Below are 23,383 nucleotides of genomic sequence, written 5' to 3'. Positions count from 1 at the left end.
TGGGCTTTCATTTTCTATCATAATAGGCCTTCATGGGCCACTCTTTGAGATTTGTTTGCCATTGGAGTTTTATCATAAGAAGAATTTGAATTTTGATATTGAAATTTATCTGTACTTCTCCGAGAATAAATAAATAAATTGTTATAAATTTCCAATAACATAGAAAAATAAATGGTTACAAATTTCCAATAACAATTTACCAGAGAATTGTCATTTTTAGGTAGTGGGTATGGAACTTTAGATGAACCCTTTTATTGCTTCTATTTTAAAAATATTTGAATTTAATATTTCGAAGATTTAAATTTCTTTAGAAGTATCAAAACTATTTTGAAAACTTATTTGTAAGTTTAAATTTTTAGATTAAATAATTCTAGCATAATATCAGAAAACCTCGATAAAAAATTTGAGCACCTCATATTAATTAAATCTCAGTTTTACCACTTGTATTATTAAAGTTATTATGATTTGGTCCTTCTCAATATATAAATTATTTCATTCAATGAGGACAACAGAAATAGAAGACGTTCTTAAATATGCGAACAAATGTGATTCGAGCAAGTTCAGTGGTATTGCAACTATGAACGAATGTATCAGTTTATACAGAAAAGTGTTAGAGGTAGAAGCCAACAGAATGAACTATCAAATGCACTAAGCTATAATGCCATTGAAAAATGTACATAAGATACAAAGCAGGCAATCATTATACAATCCATAGAACTTGACGCCACTTTATCAAAATATGCATCAGATGAGTACTTAAAGCTTCCAGTAAATTCCTTGGCTGTGTAAGATGCCTGCGATGATACCCCAGAAGAGAATCTCCGCAAAGATGACATAAAGTAGAATGCCTATTCTTTGAGAATGCCAAACTCCAATGGATATGTGTTTTTTAACCCAGTATATCTGCCATAGATAGACTGAAATTACTAACAAGTATATGGATATCTAATGTAGAAAAAGAATAACATGAAGAAAATGAGAAGGTTGCTTTTGTGTTTCGTGATGTAGGAGCACATGAATGCCCCCAACGTTCATTTTGTAACCAACAATACAGATCCTTGTATGAACTTGGAGGAATTTTGCTAAAGAATCCCAAAGTGTGGAAACTGCAAATTTCTTTTGAGCCCTTCCATCTCTTATCCTAAGGTGACATCTCCATCGGATAACAGTAAAGAGGGAGGTGTAAAAACTTACCGATGTGTACCAGCCATGTAACAACCCAAAAAATTTTTAAATTATAAATAAAATAAAAAGAAAATATTATATTATTAATATCATAGGATTTATTTGAACTGATTTTAAAATAAAGGAAGATAATAATAATAAATAAAGTAATAATAAATAAATTAATTAAAGTTAATTTAGTAAATGAGAATAAAATAATTAAATTTTCCTATACTATATTTATTTTTATCATTACTAAAATTTTATTAAATTTTAATATAATAAAATAATTTTGGATCTAATTGTAAATCCCTAAAAAATTAGGGGACTAATAGTGTAATTAGAAATTAACAAACAAAAACCCAGAAATTTAAAACGCAGCAGCAACCCCTCCCCCTCCCCCTCCACACACTCTCTCTCCCCAACTCTACTCTCCCCCATTTCCATCCGGCCGGCCAAAGATCGGTCTGCGACGTACCGTCTGAACAACCACGGATAGCAGCAAAGCGGAGGCAAGATAAAAGAGAGAGAAGGAGAGAGGAAAGAGAGGAGAGAGGGAGAGCGCGCGCGACAGGGGCCCGACTTTGCAGCGTCGCCCCGGCCGACTCCAGTGGCCATTCCAGGTGATTTCAAGTGCCACGGACTCCCAAGATGATGAACTTTTAGATGAGACCAGTGGCACCTCGTTTGGTGGCCGGAGGAAAGAGAACCGGCAATGGAAAATTGGAAGAAAATCATATGGGTTTCTTGGTTTCCGGTCACTTTTCTGGTGATCCGACTGTTGGATCGAAAATTCGAGGCCACCGATGGACTCAGGACGACGAGATCTTTGAGATAGGACTGGTCCCGCTCCGATCGGACACTGTTTGAAAAAGGCGATAATCGGACGGTCCAGATCGTTTGGTGAGATTTTTGAACTTTTTCGATTTTCAAATTTTAAAAATAATTTTCTAATAATTATTAACACAATTTGGACTTAATTTAGGTACAATCGGATCGATGATAGCTCACTGGTGTCAGAACCGCATTTTCAGCCAGATCCGGCTGCCCGACGGTCCGTCTTAGAACGTGATCAATATTATAGTCAATCCTAGTATTTTCAAGTGTTCTGGACGGATCCTAGGTGTCAGAATTGGCATAGGTAAACCCGAACTCCAAGTTGCTCATTTTCGGCTAATACCGCTTTAGAATAAAATTCATAAAATATTCATGGATTATTAGAAAATTATAATTCCTTTTGAAATAGCCTTTTAATATTATTAAGGACCGCGGAGCAAAATTTTAGAATTTTTAGAGCTCGTTTGGATAGTTTTGCAAAAGGGGTATTTATAGGGATTAAAACATAATTTTTCAAGTTTATGACTATTGTTTGATTTAGAGGGCCCAGGAGGGACCATGTGATGTTGATGAGATGTGATTGTGGAAATTGAGAATTTAGAAGTGTTATTTGAATCTTTGTAAAGATTGGGTGAGTTCTAGGTATAGGGGAAACTCTGTCGGATTTTCGGCATAAATTAGGTTGTCTATTGTCTCTTTAGAGTTTTATGTTGAGTTAGTATTAATAAATTTATAATATAATTATTAGGTGATCGAGATCAGCTATTTTCCTACATCCAGCAGCCACAATAGTCATCGATGTACTGTGAGTAAAATATTAATTTTAATTATAATTTCGATATTATTATATGTTCAAGCATGTTCATGCATCACTTATATGTATGTATCTATGTAGTTAAACACTATGCACGTTTTACATTGCATTTGTAAATGTTGAAGTGTCATGGATATTGTTTGTGGTGATTTGGAGCAGTGTGTGTGTGTTGGCATGCGTGTGGTATAGTGTTGGATATGGACAGGACGGGTAGACACGACTTGAGATCTGCGCTGGGACCCGGTCCTTCGGGGTAGACACGGCTTGAGTTCTTTCGCTAGAACCCCGTATTGGTTTATTAAGTGAAAGTCCGGCTTGAGTTTTTAGCTGGCAGAGGTTGGATTAAGAGAGCTTTATAGGGGATCAACTCCCATATATTTATGGTTTGACATTACCGGGTGTGTGAGTGCTCCAAATTATCTTTTTGCTGTTATGATGTAAAAATATTAACGATATTGTATTTCACTCTACATGGTGCATTAGTTTTAGATAGCTATAGAGATTATGGTTAAAATTGATATTTTACTCTCTGAGTCGAACGCTCATTCCTGTTCACCTAATTTTTTCAGGCCTACAGGAGAAGATCTTTTTCAGAATAACCTGTTTCTTTCCTCGCAGGTTATGAAAATAAAAATTACTTAACTGTATTATTATTATTATTTAAATTTGTAATTTAGAACTCCGCATGTACTAGTAGTTGCATTAATACTGTCAGGGATTGCATGAATTTAAGTTTTTGTATTAACAAATAAAATTTTTTTATGAGTTTTAAATAGTTTGTAAATGGTGTAACAGGGTTGAGCTGGGCTCCCCTAATTTTAGTTTCTGATAATTACTGAGTTAAGTTGGCCCGAAATAAAATTATAACAATTTAATTTAAATTATTTTATATGCATATTGGGCTCAAATTGTGGGCCTGGTCATGGGTTTGAGAACAGTAAGGCTTACTACGGGCCTCTAGGACTTTATGCCGACCCAGGTCCTATTGCCGGTCCGACCCATAGGTTGGGTCATGACAAGCCATTAATAAAGCCAGCAAAGATGCATTCACTAGCCATAACATAAACAAGCATGGCATTCATGCAAATTCATTCAAATGGCAGAAATATGAACTTCAAACCCCAAATATCAAACTGCAAATAATTTCAACACCTGCAAATAATTTCAACTCAGATTATAACTTATAACAGTTAAGTTCCCAAACTTAGTACAAGAAAAATGGTTCAGTCAATCTGTGTTCATGCCCAAACTTGATAAACAAATTCATAAACTGCATCATTAGATGGGCCAACATAGGGGGTTTGCGGACGCAGATGCTCATATGCAATTTTACAACTGGAACACTGAACCAGCGGGCTTGGATAGTCCAGTCATTTCATCAAGCATTTGTGAATCACTCCCCTTATACAACACTAACCTTCTGGTTCAACTACTTTGGTTGCTGCATGAATCCTCCTTAAATGTCAAAAACTGGGGTAGAAAGTAGGTCATTTGAGGAACCAGTAAAAAAATTGTTTATGGAGAAATTATTATCAGGTAATATATGCTAGCCATTGTTGTTTCATAACAGCAGCATACCAGAACATAAATAGCTGAAAACACCAATGCTGCAGCTCCAGATGTTTCACAAACGGAGCTAGAAGTGGACAATTGTTTATTTAAAGGAACCACTGCAAAGGAAAAGATCACATCATAATATAGCTAAATGCAGCAAAACTTGATTGTGTTTCCCACTCCAGTTCTTACCATTTCTGAAATGAAGAACAAAACCTACAATGAAAAGAGCAAATCCCATCAGAGTCCAATGCTTTAGCCTACTGGAATCAGCCTGTACTTGAAAAATTCATCAAAGCACTAAAGTAGGACCTATGTGTGTAGGGAGGGCAGTTTTCGATTTATATGGATAAATCAAATTGAATTGAATTAAAATAAATAGTTCAATATAATTTTCTGATTTTATCGGTGTGATTCAATTAATCATCTTAAGAAATTTTAATTTTCTATTTGATTCGATTTTCGGTTATAACTTATTAATTTGAAAAAACCATTAGTTTTATGTTGATAGTCCTTGAGCCCAAAGTTTTCACCCGGCCCTGATTAAAAAAAAGGAACCCTAACACTATGTTTGCATGATCGTTTGGATGGTTTCATATTGCATAGTATAATTATTCTATGATTTCATATTGCATAATATAATTGTTATGTGTGTTTGGCAATCCTTAAAAAATTGGTTTGAAATTCTAAAACAATGATTTCTTAACGATTATTTTACCATAACTTTTCAAACTATAAATTTAGTAACTTAATGTAGTTTAAAATTTTTATTTTTTTTATTTTATTCTTGTGTAATATATAAAATATTAATTATATAATTATAATATTATATATTTATAAGATATATTTAGTAATCAATCAACAAATATAAAATACATATTTAATTATTATTATTTAAAATAATAATAAAAGATATTTTAATAATATTTATATTTATTTCACTCTCTCTTTTTCCGACCCTTTGCTTTCTGCCTCTCTCAACTCTCTTTCTCCCCCCAAACTAAAATCTCTCCCCAAATCCCTAAAGCTAAATACATTCTCTCAGCTTGCTGCTGCCGCTGTCTCTCTTCTTGCTTGTGTGCGGTGTGCGTGTATCATGACTGACTGTTGTGTAAGCTCCCTCCTCTCCTTGTGCGGTGGGTTGTGTGTATTGTGTGCCGTATCGTGCTCTCTGGTTACTGCAGTCTCTCTTCCTCCATCGAAGACCTTCGAAATGTAAGCTCCTTCCCTATTTGAGTATCTTAGTTATTGAAATATGTGTTATTTGTTGAATAGTGAATGCATTTTTTCAGTTTTCTTAAACGGTTTCTACTTTTTACATTTTAAAGTTTCTGTTCTTGCTTATTTGTTTCAATATTTGAGTATACTTGAGTAGCTGCTTCACTGTTCCTAAGGTAATTCAGCTAATTTTTAGTGTAATAAGTTAATTATTTGGTTTAAAATGCAAGGATAAATTTTATTTTTGGGCATGCAGAATGCTTTGCAATTAGATAATTCTCTGTTTTCTTTTCTGGGCTTTTATTTTTGGCTGCTTATTTCAGAGTTCTTTGTATGGTGGTTCAAGTGTGTACAATGGAGGAATTGCATTAAATATTGTATTCTTGTCAATTTTTGAAGTCCTTCCACTGGACAAAGCCACAAGCGCAGCAACAAGACCAGCATTTCCTACAATCGTTGGCTTAGTGTAATTGTAGTTGGAACGGATATCTTGGAAACTATCATGCTGGTCAGGGCCGCCAACCATGGCTCCAACAATAGTATTTGGATTTGGTCTTCTACTGTCTCTCCATTTCCAACCTCCTTTGCAACCATGTTGTATGGAATTGAATTTGTTGACAGTGAGATTTATTAACTTGGCTCATTGCTTATAAATATTAGTAAATTTGAATGCATGCAGAATTCTATAGCTTTTACAAGCCTTGTCATCGCTGCCATCCCAACATTCTATGTAAGTCATACGAAATTACAAACTCTATTGAAGAATCTCATATCTTTTAACATCAAGTTTAGCATTATTTTCAGATTCGAGTCCAATTTTCTTTTTAATTGCTTGCTCTAGTGTGGCTTGAGTGCAATATAATTTCTAATGGCAACATTAAGGCTCTATAAGAATTCTATGGCTGCCATCTCTTGATTATATCAATTTTGTTTATTATATGATTAATTTTCAGATTACTTGCTGCCAGACTAGGAGAAAACTTGGTTATATATAATTCCAATGCTAAAGGTCAATAATGAAGTCAAATTTAGGTACATGGCAATGGAAATGTAACTAAGTAATACCATTTATTTGTTAGGCCGGAGTTTGTGTGTGTGTGGTATTATTTGTCAGGCCGGAGTGTGTGTGTTCCAGAATTTAATGTCTCACTGTTAATGCAGTGATATACATGCTGGTATGTGACATTTCATGTGATTATGCATCATTGTCAAATTTGCGTTCTATTTGTGTGTTCCAGAATTTAATGCCTCACTGTTAATCCAGTGATATACATGCTGGTATGTGACATTGCATGTGATTATGCTTCATTGTCAAATTTGTGTTCTATTAGCTAATGCCCAGTTGCATATTTGCAATAAAAAATTTAAACTATATATATATATGTTAATTTAAATAATTAGACGAATTCTAGAATGAGATTGTAAGAGATTGCTAACTTATGGGAACATTTGTAGACTTGAATTAACATTTATTAATGATGGCGAGACCAATTTAAACAAAGAAAAATGCTTAATTTATTAATGGTAATTTTTTTTCTTTTTTTTTTTTAGTTTTGGTAATGATCTACTTTAGTTGAACTTTTGACCTTTGATCTTTGCTCTTTTCTGGTTTATTGTTGACTGCATTCTATATCTTAGCAACATAGGCGTTAATACTTCAATTTTGGAATAAATGCAGAAATGTGGTTAATTGGTCTTTTCCCTGATTTTTCCTGTGTAAGATCTTTGAAGCTGAGGTAGAAGCAGTGAATGATCACTTCTGCACCAATATTTCCTCTGTCAGTAATTTATTGCAGCATCAAAGGTAATTAAATTGCTGCTTTATGGCTTAATACAGTTGTGATTTCTAGCGGAATTTAGAATAATGTGTAAATATGTTGTAGTGATCAATGAATAGAACACTAAGATTTCAATCTTTTGTTTGAATTTCTTTATAGAAAAATGACACTGAAGAATGCATTTAGTTTAAAATCTGAATTTTTTTCAAAGGCTGTTTTTCAATTAGCTCCTTTTTTCTCATTATTAATTTAATTCTTCGCTCAAACTAGTGGAGAATTAACTTGAAATTGCTTTGGGTAATCAGATAGGTGCTGACGTATTGTGGCCTGAAATGGAAGACTAGTTGCAATCTAAATTTCACAAGGGAATAAGGATAATGCTTTCTTTGTTAACATTGAGCAGATGTAATCAACTCTTTCAAATCACTCGCAGGCGACCTCATTTTCTTTTCCTTATTGCTTGTAAATTATCCAGCTTGACTGAAGTTGAAAGAATTACCAAAATCATCAACGATAATTGCTTTCCTGATGAACCGTTACACCCCACCCTCTTGAAGCATCTCTCTCCGGGGTCTCTCTCTACGGTCTTTGTTGAGAATGTTCTTGGCCGCCTTTTTGCAGCTCATTCCAATGGCCTCAAAGCCTTGGAGTTCTTCAGGTTTTCCCTACATCATTCCCATTTTATTCCGAGTTCATTTGCCTTTGAAGTGACTCTCCACATCCTTACACGGATGCGGTATTTTGAGAAAGCTTGGGAGTTTATGGTGGAAATTGGAAAAACACACCCTTCCTTGCTTACCCTTAAGTCAATGAGCATCATGCTATCAAAAATTGCCAAGTTTCAATCCTATGAAGACACTCTTGAAGCATTTGATAGGATGGAGAAAGAGGTTTTTGTCGGGAAGACTTTTGGCACTGAAGAGTTCAATGTTCTCCTTCGAGCATTTTGCACTCAAAGGGAGGTGAAAGAGGCACGTTCAGTGTTTCAAAAGATGCATGATCGATTTAATCCAAATGCCAAGACCATGAATATCTTGCTTTTGGGATTTAAGGAATCAGGAGATGTTACTGCAATGGAGCTTTTTTACCATGAGATTCTTCGAAGAGGCTTTAAGCCAACCACTCTAACTTATAATATTCGGATTGATGCTTACTGTAAGAAAGGTTATTTTGGTGATGGTTTAAGAATCTTTGAAGAAATGGAACGGATTAATTGCCTGCCTACATTGGAAGCGATCACTACTTTGATTCATGGAGCTGGGGTTGCTCGAAATGCAATCAAGGCCAGGCAATTATTTGATGAAATTTGCAGGAGAAACTTGCAGCCTGATACTGGGGCTTATAATGCTTTGATCAGCTCACTCATTAAATGTAGAGAATTGAAGTCTGCCATGAGTTTGATGGATGAGATGGAAGAGAAGCATATTGGTCATGATGGTGTGACCTATCATACAATTTTCTTGGGATTGCTGAAACAGAATGACACTGAGGGCGTTTATGAGCTTTACCACAAGATGATCGGCAGGAAATTTGTTCCGAAAACTCAGACTATGGTCATGTTGATGAAATTCTTTTGTGTAAATGGCCAGGTTGATTTGGGATTGGATTTTTGGCAATACTTGTTGGAGAAGGGATATTGTCCCCATGGTCATGCATTGGATCTGTTAGTTACAGCATTGTGCTCGCGGGGGAGGTTGCAAGAAGCATTTGAGTGCTCGAAACAATTTTTGGAGAGAGGAATGCGTTTGAGTGAAGTTGTATATCGGATGTTGGAGAGATTTTTACAGCAATCTGATAACACAGACAAGCTGAGGGAGATCAATGAAATGATAAAGAAATTACAATCTGTTTTGCCCCCATCAAAGGGACATGCTTTTGCTTATTCTTCCTCCATTGCTATAGCGTAGCATTTTCTGTTTTTAAATGTTCTTTATAACTTTATCTGAACTGCATCAGGCATTTTTGAGTTTGTTTTTCTTCACTTCTTTACTGGACAGAAATTGGAGAGCTTTGGTTAGTTCATGTTGTAAGAAAATTCTACGCAAACGTAAATGAATGTCCACAGAAAGGTTCAATGTTCACCAAAATTACAGCCACATAATTAAATCTCCAAAATTAATTTTTCTAACCGAATAAAATCTAAATAAATTAAAATTAACTTTAATAAACACAATAAATCAACACAAAAACATTAATAAATTAACAAAAACATACGCAAAGTCAACAAAATAATTGTAATAGATTATTAATATTTTATATGAATTATCACCGCATTAATTATTGTATTAAATTAAATTTAATTTAATTTAATTTAAAAATAATTTAAATTAAATTAAAGATTTTAAATATAATTAGAATTTAAAAAAAAAAAAAACACTAAAGGGCCCTTTTAGGCTCACACGCTGGCCATTAAAAGACAACCGAGCAGTTATATTTAAGGAGGGTAGCTTCCACAGCTCCCCCTCCATCATTTCTACCACATCGGGCTTTCTTTTCTTTTTTAATTTTAATTTATTTTTTATTTAAAGTTTTTAATTTAACTTTTTACTTCATATAAATAATTTGTTATAATTAAGACTTACCCAAACCTCAAATCCCTAAAACTCCAAACTTTGAACTCTACTTCAACCTAAGTTGGAGTAGGAGTGACAATTTTAGATACGACTTGCGAACACGATACGAACACGACATGAAATTATAGGGTTTAGGTTAGTTTATTCGTGTTCGTATCGAATTCGTGTCGACCTATTTATAACACGGTTATAATTGTGTTGTGTTACGGGTTAATCCGCTAACTCGACTTGACATGTTTATGACACGATTTAATATTTGTGTCACATATTGACCCGTGACCCACAAACCCATTTGATCCGCTATGACCCATGAACTCACTTATATAGCGTGTTAAATAGGTTAAGTCGTGTCAAACCATTTTAAATGGGTTATTTCGTGTTAAATAGGTCGTGCCGTATTGAATACACCTAATATAATTTAATATTTATCTTGTTGTGTCGTGTAACCCGTCTAATAAAAGGGTCGTGTTCGTGTTTAAATTTTTGACACGATTTGTTAATCGTATCGTATTCGTGTTGACCTTAATCATATTTGTGTCGCGTATTGACACAACACGAACATGACTCATCAACCCGAATTGCCACTTCTGAGGTGCAGAAAGGTATAGTTCAAGATAAAATGACTATTATTCATTGTAATTGAAGACACACTTTGTAGTGTACAATGTAGTTAAAGTAATAAATATTATGTCTAGTTAAGATTCAAAGAAACTAACAATATATTTACTATGATCACTTTATAGTAAAGATTCTTTAGGATGTAATTGAGTTTAAGATAGGAAGTTTTAAATTTATAATTAATAATTATTTTATTAACAATGGAAGATGACATATCATGGACATAGTTTTATGTTGAGGGGGTAAAATACATAAATATTGATATTTTATGTATTTTCTTTATTTTTTTTCTATTTACATATTTGCACAAGATGCAAAACAATTTTGCTCAAGGACTGGAGATGGAATCAACCAGTCCCTCAGATTTTGACTCAAAGAACACATGGGAGTGTCCTAAAAGTGGCAATTCTAATAGCTTGGAGTATGGCAAGCCCTTCCCTCTCAGATAACACTACCATATGTTATCTTTGGTTCAAATCCTGTAAGAGTAAGCACATCAGATGAGTTTTTGCAGAAGAATGAGCTACCCAATTTTATTTTAGCAACCCCCATGGAAAGTAGTTGAACTTCTCTAACTCAATTGTTGATATATAACCTAAATTTTTATGTAAACTTTTAATTAATTTAATTAAAATTTTAATTCTCAACTAAAAGATTTTTTTTTTCAGTCAAAATATTAGGGAGTGAAGATTATCATATGAACGATATGTTTTTATTATCAAATCAAACTAAGTTAAAAATTTGTATTTTATTTTAAATAGGTAATATAAAAAAATTAAAAATAAATATAAAAAGGTAAATAACACATTTTTTTTAAAGTGCTTAAAAAGCATTACAAGGCCACTTGGGCAAAAGAAGGACAAACTGCAAGAAGGGCATCTGACAGATCAAAAAACCAGTCACAACTCAAAAAGTTCTTGAAATTGAGCTTAGCTAAGCAAATCAGAAACTCTGATATTCATTAAAAAATTCTTTTAATGGGGAGCGGCTGCCTCTTCTCTGCCCCCGAATTCACCACTGCCACCAAAGAAATTTATCATCGATATCCACCTTGAGACACCAAATGCTTTTCCATAATTCCCTGTGATGAGTGTTTTTCCCATCCTATGTGCAAGTCATTTTCTTTTATCGTTTTGGTGACTTTGGTTGAAAGTAAAGAATTTAGAGTGAAAAAAAAGTTTGAATAAAAGAAGCCACACACACACATATATATCATCACAAACCTAACCTTCAAGTGTACGAGAACATGTCCAAAATGAACTCCAATGATAGTAGACAGAACAGCAGATATTGAGCTGCAATGGGATGGAATCCACACATGGACATTATCTAGAATGCAGTGGATCTGAAATTTTATTTTGGATGCATGATTCATGTGAACTTTCCTCGTAATTATTTCAATGAAACCATGTCAGTCACAATTCATGGAACTATAAGGAAATTTAATATATATATATATATATATATATATATATATATATATATATTTTTTAAAAAGTATATGGAAATCCTATGGCTTCAAAAAAGAGTGCATGGCATGCGGGAACCCTTTATCAAGCAGCTCACAGGCAAATTCTCAAATCTTTAGTTCTTGCATCTTATTATCATCAATCTCATAACCATACGATGTAAAGTGAACTAGGAAAAAAGGGCTCCAAGAAATCAAGATAATGTGGACATACTGCTTCATCAAAATACCTACAAACTATGAAATATCGGTCATGTTACCTTAGGATTCCTTCAGGTTCAAAAGGTGCATGGCACCATGATGGAGCATCACTTGCAAAGGCCCGACGTATGGGGAATTCTCTGTGCAGGCCTGCAGCACTTTGGAGAGAGTTTCGAATTTTCCCTTTTTTTTGGCTGTTAACAAAGCTAAATACATCATAAACAATAGGAGGAAAAAATGTTATGCACCTTAAATCTCCTCCAAGCTGGACGATGATACATGTGAGAGATTCCTAGGACTTTTCTATCAACATACACAGCTGCATTACGAGGAGGATCCAGTTTTCCTCTAACATTGCAGGCTACCTGAAATTAACAGGGCTTAAGAAAGCTGAACATTTCAACCTTATAAAAGCATGTGACTTTCCTTAAACAGCCATAATGTATGTAAAATCCCTTGGAGATAATAGGTAAGGCAACGATTCAGTTCATGTAATGCCACAAATATCATAATTACAGTTACATTCCCTTCTTTCTGTAAGCCCCAATGTGAAATCAATAATTGCATTATTCATCAGTGAACATAGAATATTCTTGAAATCCATGTAGAAAGCATAGAATATCCTTGCAATCCATGTAAAAAGCAGGCCAGTATCATTGACTGGGAAAGTAACACAAAAATATGAGACTTAGGCAACCAGGGGCTTATGTTGTAAACCTTCCCATCATCAGCACCGTCTCTATTATTTACGGTAAACTGCCAATCATGGTCATGTGTTCCATAAATGACAGACAGGTAAATAGCAAGCACACATGCTCCTGCCAGCCTGCAAATTTTGAACAGAACAACCATTTAAGATTGGTGAACTAATATATACTGATAAAATCCTTGTTAAATAAGGAAATATAAACTTACCAATGCCAACAATTGACATGAACACAGAGAAGCGGCCAGATAGCAAATCCCTAGGTTTTGTGTCTTTTGTCAAGATTTTCACCAGCACCATTATTAGGTAAGCAAAAGCAATTCTCTAGAAAGAACAAAGAAAATTACTGCACAAATCAAAAAATTTTTTTCCTACAAACTGAATAAAATGACTACATAAGCAACATCAAAGTCAACATTACCTGGAGAATGCCACAACATCTTACTTCCTTCACATCAACACCATAAGTCAGTTTGTCAGGAGCATGAGAAAAACCTCCTACATAACACAAAGAAATCAAATTGCCGTCAAAGCAAGAGAGCATACATTGTTTTCTTTCTTTATTTATTTCCTTCTTTGATTTTTAAATAATCCATTACTCCCAAAGAGTGCACTAACATGAAGGTGCTCCTTCTGAGAATTTTTATCATGTTGAAAACAACAATGTGCATAAAGAATTCATATTTTTGTGGCATTTTGAGACTAAAAAAAGAATGATGCGTTCTACAGAACCCATTTGTTATAATAGGCAGAGAAAATGCAGAATAGAACCAACCTTGCAATAGGAGACTCCAAAAGATGAGTTTTAGAGTTCTGAAAATCACTTTCTTGACGGCTTGACCCATAGACGGAGCCATGTGGGGTTCAAGGGGTATTAGGCCCCTAAAATTTTGAAAATTTTTAAGGATTTAATGGTAATTTTTTAATTTTTTTTTAAATTTTTATATGAAATTTTAATTAATATGGGAATTTGAGGGTTTTAAAAGTTTTAAGTGAGTTTAATAATAATTTAAAAGAACCTTTAAATTCTTTATCAAAAGAATGATACAATGAAATATAAATTTTCGAAAAAAAAATCTAAATCATTTATTGACCCGTATTCTTCATCAATTTTATTTTATTATTTTCTTATCTAATAAATCTACAATAACTTATTCCTATCATCTAAAATTTAAATTATTGGATAATATTATTAAAGAAAAGTTTAACATAATTCTCACATATTTTCTCATCAATTTAAAATATTAGTAGCTTTCTTCTTGTAATCTCATTATTATTTTAGATTTTTTTTATTAAAATGTCTTCATATTCAAGTTAGAATTTTTTTTTTCATAATATCAGAAGTTAAACCGTGTTATTTATTTTATTTAATCTATAATTTCTAACTGAATTTATTTTTCACAATTATTTTATTTTATTTAATTCATAATTTTAACTGAATTTACTTTTTATAATTAAAAAAAAATAGATTTAAGATAAATTGGATAAATTTTTTAATATTAGGCAATCAATATATTTTGACTTTAACAATTCACGATATTAATCATTCATTATATTTTTAAACTAATAGCAATTCCATTTAATTTTTAGAAAATAAACTTTTTTTTAAAAAAAATTACAGCTTTTATTTTTATTATTATATTTATTAAATATTTTTATTTTATAATTATAAAACAGTTATCATCGTTCGTTAATCAATCTCTTCAATCAATACTTATATAAATAAATTATTAATAAATTATATATTTTAATTAGATCCCTAAATTAAAATTCTGACTCTATCATTTAGCTTGACCCCATCTTATTATTCTCGACATAGAATGAAGAGAAAAATTATGAGAAAAAACGAATTTTGTGGTTGCCAAAAATCCTCTAGATGTTATTCCCATGAAAATAAAACTAAAAGAAAAAGTGCCATCCCAACATTAAACAGAGAGAATGGCATAACAAAATCAGCCAGATTACAACCATTCCGTGGTGCATGTCCAATCACTGGACATTCTCCTCCAGAATCATCAACGGCAACCCACAACACATAAATCATCGATTACAAATTTACAATACACATTTGCACAAGGGGAAAAAATAATAAGCTTTTTCTCAACTAGTAGTATGCAACACAAAATAAAAGGCACACTGTATATGTAATTTAAAAAAAAGAGAAGTAAAAATTGAGGGCCCAACCGGGTTCGAACCGGTGACCTCTTGATCTGCAGTCAAATGCTCTACCACTGAGCTATGGACCCATTTGCTGCATTCAACAGAAATAACCATTTTGATAAGTTACAAACCTCATTTATCCACCAAACAAGCCAAAGCTCAATCCTTTTACGTAAGCAAAAACGATGCTACATCTTCAGCATAATATTTAATATAAATTTTAGATCAATGCTCGTTTATCAGGATCTTCTCACAGGCAAAGAACTTCTCTATTTTCTTTTCGTTTCTGGTGTTTGATTTTGGTTTTAAGTCTTTTTTTTTTGGTGTTTTGCTGGATGGTTGAGGTCTTTAATTCAGATTATGCTTGGTTTTGGAGCAGTAGTTTCTTGTAGCCAGAATCCTTTTCCCCACTTATATAAGCTTTAAATCTGCGACCTCTATAAGAGGATTTGCGCACACTACCGATATTTGATCACTCATGTACTCTGTTTCCATATAAATTAAAAGTTTGATGTATGGATTATTGGGGTTATTTTGTTTTTGAGAAAGGGTTGATTTGATATAATTGTTAAATTTTATGAGCAATTAGTTTAGGAGATGGTTACAATTTCTTTGAACTTGAGGTTGTTTTAAATAAGTGATGGCATATTGTCAATGGAGATGAGAAATTTACTGATTGGAAGGGAGTTATGTACAACAGTAGATGTGAGTTTTGTTATATTTGTGATTGGAAGCTCAATTTGGTTGTTGAATTTCAGGTGATAAGCTTCTCTCCGACTCATTCCCATACAAGGAAATCGAGAAAGGGATGTTGTGGGAAGTTGAGGGAAAGGTTGGCAAGCACTTACTATTTCACTATGATACTATTTTCCTTGCTTAATCCTTCCCTAAATGAGATCTTTTGGGTACATTGATGCCTAGTAATTTAATTTGTTGAAACAAACTAACATTTTTAAGTGGTTTGGCTTTTTCAGTGGGTTGTTCAGGGAGCAATTGATGTAGACATTGGTGCGAACCCTTCTGTAGAAGGTGGAGAAGAAGATGAAGGTGTTGATGACCAAGCTGTCAGGGTTATCGATATTGTTGACACATTTAGGCTTCAGGTTAGTGATTGTGTTAGCTTTCTTCTTCTTTTTTTTTTTTTTTTTTTTTTACGAAGATAATTCCTTTGCGTGGTTGTTAAAATTGCTGTTCCATGTTATTCACAGGAGCATCCTGCTTTTGACAAAAAGCAGTTTGTTACCTACATGAAGAGGTACATCAAATTGCTGACACCCAAATTGGAGCCAGAGAAGCAAGAGTTGTTCAACAAGCATATTTAAGGAGCTACCAAGTTCCTGCTTTCAAAGCTTAGTGACCTCCGATTGTATGTTCATCTTTATGCTTCTCAAAATAACTAAATAAGAAAAGAAAAGCGAAGTCTAACTGGAGGTTTTTTGAAAATTCTCATGATTTAACATTCAATTTCCAAGTTGACACCTATTCTGACTATGTTGAGCTTGTATTGTTACTTAGTGGGAGAAAGCATGCATGATGATGGCAACCTGGTATTTGCATACTACAAGGAAGTGCAAATGGGCTCAAAGAAGTCAAGTGTTAAGAAAGGAATCTCACACTGTAGCTGGCTTGAAGTGGATGTGCTATTTGTACTATGAGAAGATTTAGCATATGTTATTTAGATTTTATAATGCCTTCAGCGGTAATAGCTTGTAGTATGTTTTGGGATTTTAGAGTAATGAGCTCAATATGCTTTGGCTAAGCTTAGAAATAAAGTCCTTATTCTTTGCTTCGGAAAATTTTGGTTCTCAAGGGTCACTGCAACTCTGCAAGGATATGCTGCACGTATCGTACAATTTCGGAATAGGCTAAAATAAGTATTTTCCAACTCTGCAAGGATATGCTGCACGTGTCGTACAATTTCGGAATAGGCTAAAATAAGTATTTTCCAAGGAGTGTTGTATTATGGGTTTAGAGGGTGGATTCTTCCGTGTCTATATTTTGATAAATTGTTGAAGGTCGTTGTTGCAACCATAGTCTATGTTAATTGTTGAAGGTCGTTGTCGCAATCATAGTCTATGCCCTTGGAGGCCAGAGCTATTTAGCGTGCCTGTTGAAGCAGTCTCCGTTGAACAAATGCATGATTACTCCGCGGCTTCCATGTTATTGAAGGAGTCTCATACTCGAGGTGGTGGTGGTAGTCTCCTCATGACCCATAAGCACTCGAAAATAGATATCTGCCTCGGGATTGGCATTTCTGTCAAATAAAGCCTGTATTCAAACATCAAGAGTGCAATGCGGATGCCCATTCCAGACAATAGACCTAATAAACCAATACAGCTGAAAACGAAAGCTTAACAGTTTTCTTTGAAGAACGTTTTGCCATTAGTGTTCTTTAGAAGTGCCTTGTTGGTCTCTATATCCACCTGACGCTAAGGAAGGGAAGAAAGAGAACCCAAGTAGCTCATTACAATTCGAACCGGGTCACGTGTGACCTAAAGAATCCTTCAGCCTAAATTCTCCCGATTTGCCAACTTATAAGAAAATTGAATCTCTTGAGCTGTTAGTAATTAGTTCCCAACTTACTACTACCATCAATGAAATATAAGTGTTGAAAGACGAATGTTTCAAAACACAACTAATTACTTTCTTTCTTTTTCTATTGGATACCATTCATTGGACATGTTGAATAAAACTCCAACAGTAAGAAAAGCAAAGTACAACTTAAATCTTCAACTTTTACAACAAGGTTCTAAAAAGATGCACAGAAATCATAACAAGAGGACTAATATGTCTATTCCTGGCGTGAAAAAATTATGAGCTTAAGCTTGCCTTATCCTTGGATAGAATCATCTTTTGAAATTATGCATAGTAGTTCAAGCTTGCTTTCTTCTTCGCTTGGACCTGGATTATACCTTCATTAAAGTCCTCATGGTTCACCTGATCCAATCAACGCATACATTAAGTCTTTGCTTTCTATAATCAGCTCGATCAATAGAACTTCCATAACAAATGCTGCATAAATTATTATAACAAAACAAAGAGAGGAAAAAAAAAAATTCAAAAGAATCCAAGTCCCATGGCCAGTCCAAATGGGTAATGGCAGCAACACTGCTTCTAAAGGTGATGGAATTGATGAAGGAGCTTCTAAGGGAAGGACCATCAATAAGCATTTATATGTGGCATTTACTTCGTGATTTACAAACATCTAATTCGCCCCAAGAAAGTAAGCATAAGTAGTTTTCCCTCAATCAAGTTAGAGAATCAAATGAATGAATGTATAGATGCTTGCATAGGTGGGTGGGTGTGGGCGTGAGAGAGAGAGAGAGAGAGAGAACCTCAGTTGCATCCCGTCGAAGCGCTAACATTCCAGCCTCTACACAAACTGCTTTTAGCTGAGCCCCATTGAAATCATCTGTGGACCGAGCCAATTCTTCAAAATTGACATCAGGATGAACATTCATCTTCCTTGAGTGGATCTACAGCATTCACATGCGTCACAAAGAATTATCATTTGGCACAATGATAAAAATGAATAAAACCAGAAAAGAAAGCAATTTTAGTTTGGCAAACCTGCAAAATGCGAGCTCTTGCTTCTTCAGTTGGGTGCGGAAACTCAATTTTGCGATCCAATCTGCCAGATCGCATGAGGGCAGGATCCAAGATATCAGCACGATTTGTTGCAGCTATCACCTAAAATTATTATAAGAAGTTTTAATCATTCTAATAACCAAAGAACAACAAGTTTGAGTGCCATAATGCAGTAGCCATCTCTAAGTCCAACAACAACCAGGCAAAATTTCTACCACACGGCACATTGATCCCAAATAAAATGAAATCCAATGCATAAATTGAACGTTTGACCCCTCTGATCTTTATTATATAAGCGGCAAATGTAATACAATCATCAACCAACCTTAATCCTCTCATCACTACTAAAGCCATCAAGCTGATTAAGCAATTCTAACATGGTCCTCTGCACTTCCCTATCTCCACTTACTTCACTGCAACCAATGACAAATATTTCATAATCAATTAGGACATTTCAAATTATTAGTCAATAATATCAAAAAACCAAGAAAACATTGATCCAACTTGGCCGAGCAAATCTATATCTAATTATACAAAGTAAAGATGTGCCATACCTGTCAAACCGCTTAGTGCCAATTGCATCAATTTCATCTATAAATATGATGCAGGGAGATTTCTCTTTTGCAAGCTGAAAGGCATCACGAACAAGTTTGGCACCATCACCAATGAACATCTGCACACAATGCAAGTTTAGTTACCTTAATATGGGGGACAGACAACTAGAATAACAGCACAAAATAATTGCTTCATGTCATAAGAAATTTAAGAATACGCATTCCAAAGAAGCAGACGGTTATCTCAATCACCAATCATGTATCCTTATGTCAGTTTTAAAAAATTCAAATATCCATAGATACATGCAAAGATTACAAGAAAAGAATTGGAATAGATGATGTAAGATCCCTTGAATCCTTAAGATAGTCACTTAGAAGTGCTAAATCTCAGTGGTTCTTTCAAAAGTTGAACAAATTAAACAAAAATATATTAAAAAAAATGTGGTACCTGAACAAGTTGTGGGCCAGCCAATTTTAGAAAAGTAGCATTTGTTTGTGCAGCACAAGCTCGGGCCATCAACGTCTTCCCTGTCCCAGGAGGTCCATACAAGAGGACACCTTTGGGAGGACGAATACCTAACTTCTGAAACCTCTCCTTGTGAGTCATGGGCAATACAATTGCCTCAACCAGCTCCTGGATCTGTTGCAGAAATAAGAAATACAGATTTACACACAACAATGATTAAAAATTAACCACTACCCATAGTATCCTCAAAAGTCGAAGTTTACCTGTTTCTCCAAGCCCCCAATGTCATTGTAGTCCTCTGTTGGTTTCTCATCAACCTCCATGGCCTTCACTCTTGAGTCATACTCTGATGGAAGAGTATCTAAGATCAGATAGCTATCTTTGTTGACTCCAACCAAATCACCAGGTTTCAACTTGTCTGGGTCAACAAGACCAACAACGGGAAGAAAAATAGTCTGCAATCAAGGTAGCATATAAATTTCAAAACTTCAAGAATTTAAAATGCCCACTCTGCCCCAACACATCAACCAGCATCACCACCCCCTTCCCCATAATTAGAGTCTTTTCTGTGGAGCTATGAGCTCAATCACTTACAACAGAAATAGAAGACCAAATTCAATCAACCATTAATCATCCAAGATGGCTTACCTGGCGGGTAGATGTTTTCAGCACAACACATTTACCCTTCCTTTGAGAGTCAAGGTCAATGTTTGCACCATCTTCCTCAGCTTCATCTTCAGGGTTCATTTCCAAAATCTACACACAGACCACAACATATGGAGTTAAAGCCTAAAGCACTAGAACTTCAACTCAAAACAAACAATTTCATGGCCTACCTTAAACCCTCATAAGTTAGGAGCTTGCCCACTATTCATTTTCAGGAGTTGTAAACAGAAGAATAAGGCACACATCCTTACATTATCTCTAGTTTGATTCATGTATATGACTAGTTAAGTAGCAGAGAAAAAGGCTATTGCAGAGAGACATTTTGTTTCAAACATGGCATTCAGTTAAACAATACTTCGAACTCTCTTGGGAGACATAAACTATTCTCCTCTACACACTTTAATAAACTTAAAAAGAGATTAAGCACACAAATTCTTTCGATTCAAAACAAAAAAATTTATTGATACTCTGCCCAATTATTTTCTAATATATGGACTTTAAGCTCTTAAAGCCAGAAGTTTAGCAGAAATAGGTTCCAAAATTATTGGATTATTGTCAGCATTCAGTGGTATACTACATTTTGCACTTAATTACTTCCAGAAGGGTACATGCTATTCTTATACACGTTTGTTCATGTCACATGACAACAAAGGGTCTCTCCCTCTCTTTAAAATTTTATAATTAGGTAAAGCAACCTACAGAGTTCAGAAACGAACTGCTCAAATCATTCCTTTTGGACCATTAGCAATGCAATTCAACTTAGCTTAATGTTTTTAAACACAACAAAACAAAACCGAACATTCAGAACAAATTAAAGCCACTATCAGATTTAGAGTTTTATTTATATACTTGTATATTTATTTTTATCATTAACATCAAAGAGAGTATCAATAAATTACTAAATTTACCTCAACAATGTTGCCAACCAGGTAAGGCAACTGCTTGTTGAGCTTAATCTTCTCCTGATTCTCTTTTATCTTCTCCTTATATGAATCCAGCTCTAAATTCGTTCTCTGCAACTCTTCCTGAATTCCCAAAAACAAACACAGGTCAAAACCGAGAAATGTTTTTTAAGAAAAAACCCTAACCCCCAACCTGAGCCACATACAAAAAACATATGCACAAATACACATACATAACAAACATACGGCTAGAGATCGGACCTTGAGGATACGAATCTCGTTATCGAGAAGACGAGAGGCTCTAAGGATGTCCTCGGTAGTCATAGACGCAAGTTGGTCGTCTTCGAGGCTCGTATCCTCCACCATTGCCGTCGCCATCGGGGATTTATCGATTACGCTAAACCACCACCGAAGTAAAGGAGCTTAGAAAGCTAAAAGAGAGAATCAATTGGAGAAAAAGAAAATTGAAATGGAGAGCTTGATGAAATCGTTTTTTATCTTCGTTTCATTAGCGGAAATGGTATCCGCATCAACATTTTTTTTTTATAAGAGGGTATCTTCAACTCTAGTTGCAGCCGTAGACGGTGTCTCGATTATGGGCCTTCATTTGGTTTCATAATGGGTGTTTATAGGCCTTCATGGGCCACTCTTTAAGAATTTTTTCTTTCCTATCGGAATTTTATCTTCATTTGAATTTTCATAATGAAATTTGGCTGTACTTTTTAAAAATAAGTAAATAAATTATTATAAATTTCTAATCATATGGATAATATTGTTTTTGTACATTTTTATTTATTACATATTTTTTTTAAGTTATCTATCATATTTAAAAATCAAAGAGTATTAACTTTTTTTTTTTAATTTTACCTTTTATTTTTATCAAATCTATACTATGTATAAATGTGAAAAAAAAAAGGAGCATTGAATTTGTCAATATACTCTTTATTTTTTAAATTAATTATAATTATATTTTTATTATTTAAATTAATTTTAATATTTGTATAAATTTAAAATTCTTCATTTTAAAGCTCATATAAATTTAAAATTATTGATTGTACTTGTATTATAACATTGATTGTACTTGTATTATAACTTCAATTAAATATAAAATTTTATAAAAAGTAATTAATTAAAAAATTAAAAGTAAAAAATAAAAAATACAATTAATATATGTAAATATTATCAGTAGTATGCTCTATAATATATCATTGTATTATATCATGTAAACATTTATTCCCATTCACCATAGCAAAAGTTTTTCTTCCTTCTTTCAAACTTGATTTAAGAGTGTTAAGTGTTAATACACTTGAATTAATCTTAGATAAAGTGTTTCTCATCACTTCCAAAGAAAGAAACAAAGAAAATTCCTTCTATTCTTTTCTTCCTAGTTTGGCCGAACCAAAGGGAGATTCAAGGAGGGATTTTTGGTTTGATCAAGGGGCTTGTGTGGACAAGCTAGCGAGCCAACACTTGGTGGCTTCACTCCCCAGATTAGAGGTGGAATTTTGATTCTGTGCTTATTTGTGTGAGTTTTTCCTAAAACCCTAACTTTATGAATTTTGGGGATTTTATTTTCTAATGGATAATTAGGCTAGTTAGCAATTGATTATGACTAAAACTAAATATTTGTGCAATAGTATAAAGTGTTTATGCATGTTGCATAAAACTTAGAGTTATAAAATTTAAAATTGCTAACCTTGCACCCTAAGTCTTGTTAAGATATATTTTTCTTTCAATTGGTATCAGAGTCATCCTAATTTGCCATTAGGAACATTTAATCATGTTGTATGATGTGTGGGATTACTATAAGTTGCATAGATGCAATTGAAAATAAGGAAAAATCAAAAGCAAAATGTTGAAATTTGGTTTGGCCCATGTTAGTGACCTTGGGAGATCCATTCCACCATAATTATGATTATGTCCAAACAATTTGCTTTTGTGCATTTCTTTTTTTTTTGTTGATGGTAAACATGTATGAGATAGAATTTGGAACTATGGAAATCCAAGAAAAATCATAAAATTTTGGTTAAAGCACTTAATGGCCAGGTTGGTGTGACCATTTGGCCAATAATGTGATCATTGTGCTTGATCAGGTTATATGACTTTTCTTGGTAAT

At 33.8% G+C, this 23,383-nt stretch overlaps 3 protein-coding genes, 1 non-coding gene and 1 pseudogene across 26 annotated transcripts; 2 read left to right on the top strand and 3 right to left on the bottom strand.

Moving 5' to 3' along the window:
• The first annotated feature begins 5,322 nt into the window (after positions 1–5,322).
• LOC110654634 (pentatricopeptide repeat-containing protein At3g61360) lies at positions 5,323–9,387 on the top strand. Of its 21 annotated transcripts, none has more exons than XM_058146858.1 (5): positions 5,323–5,584; positions 5,911–6,139; positions 6,267–6,317; positions 7,309–7,391; positions 7,675–9,387. In XM_058146858.1, the coding sequence occupies exon 5, from the start codon at positions 7,743–7,745 to the stop codon at positions 9,270–9,272; it is 1,530 nt and encodes a 509-aa protein (XP_058002841.1). In that variant the 5' UTR covers positions 5,323–5,584; positions 5,911–6,139; positions 6,267–6,317; positions 7,309–7,391; positions 7,675–7,742; the 3' UTR covers positions 9,273–9,387. The 21 variants fall into 21 exon arrangements, 20 of the variants coding, with proteins under 20 accessions (XP_058002841.1, XP_058002839.1, XP_058002834.1 ...); XM_058146856.1 differs by having other exon boundaries at positions 7,671–9,387; XM_058146851.1 differs by having other exon boundaries at positions 7,266–7,391; positions 7,671–9,387.
• Positions 9,388–12,170: 2,783 nt separating this feature from the next.
• LOC110654636 (uncharacterized) lies at positions 12,171–13,782 on the bottom strand (annotated as a pseudogene).
• A 1,323-nt stretch (positions 13,783–15,105) lies between these two features.
• On the bottom strand, positions 15,106–15,177 carry TRNAC-GCA (transfer RNA cysteine (anticodon GCA)). Its single transcript has one exon. It is a non-coding gene; the product is annotated as a tRNA-Cys (tRNA).
• Positions 15,178–15,220: 43 nt separating this feature from the next.
• Positions 15,221–16,887, top strand: LOC110654639 (translationally-controlled tumor protein homolog). 3 transcript variants are annotated; one of them, XR_009148812.1, is made up of 5 exons: positions 15,221–15,347; positions 15,850–15,923; positions 16,066–16,194; positions 16,300–16,522; positions 16,607–16,887. XR_009148812.1 is itself a non-coding variant. In XM_021810689.2 (5 exons), exons 1-4 carry the CDS (start codon positions 15,320–15,322, stop codon positions 16,411–16,413), a joined length of 345 nt encoding a protein of 114 aa, XP_021666381.2. In that variant the 5' UTR covers positions 15,222–15,319; the 3' UTR covers positions 16,414–16,457; positions 16,607–16,887. The 3 variants fall into 3 exon arrangements, 2 of the variants coding, with proteins under 2 accessions (XP_058002846.1, XP_021666381.2); XM_021810689.2 differs by having other exon boundaries at positions 15,222–15,347; positions 16,300–16,457; XM_058146863.1 differs by having other exon boundaries at positions 16,300–16,887.
• Positions 16,888–17,713: 826 nt separating this feature from the next.
• On the bottom strand, positions 17,714–21,859 carry LOC110654635 (26S proteasome regulatory subunit 6A homolog A). The gene is made up of 10 exons (XM_058146862.1): positions 21,529–21,859; positions 21,274–21,390; positions 20,348–20,455; positions 19,963–20,154; positions 19,682–19,873; positions 19,234–19,352; positions 19,005–19,092; positions 18,662–18,781; positions 18,427–18,567; positions 17,714–18,028 (listed from the first exon to the last, which is right to left on the bottom strand). Exons 1-10 carry the CDS (start codon positions 21,643–21,645, stop codon positions 17,951–17,953), a joined length of 1,272 nt encoding a protein of 423 aa, XP_058002845.1. The 5' UTR covers positions 21,646–21,859; the 3' UTR covers positions 17,714–17,950.
• Between the last annotated feature and the right edge of the window lie 1,524 nt (positions 21,860–23,383).

The sequence above is a fragment of the Hevea brasiliensis genome, chromosome 5, assembly GCF_030052815.1.
Source record: "Hevea brasiliensis isolate MT/VB/25A 57/8 chromosome 5, ASM3005281v1, whole genome shotgun sequence".
Taxonomy (NCBI): domain Eukaryota; kingdom Viridiplantae; phylum Streptophyta; class Magnoliopsida; order Malpighiales; family Euphorbiaceae; genus Hevea; species Hevea brasiliensis.
This window is presented reverse-complemented; position numbering and strand designations above follow the sequence as displayed.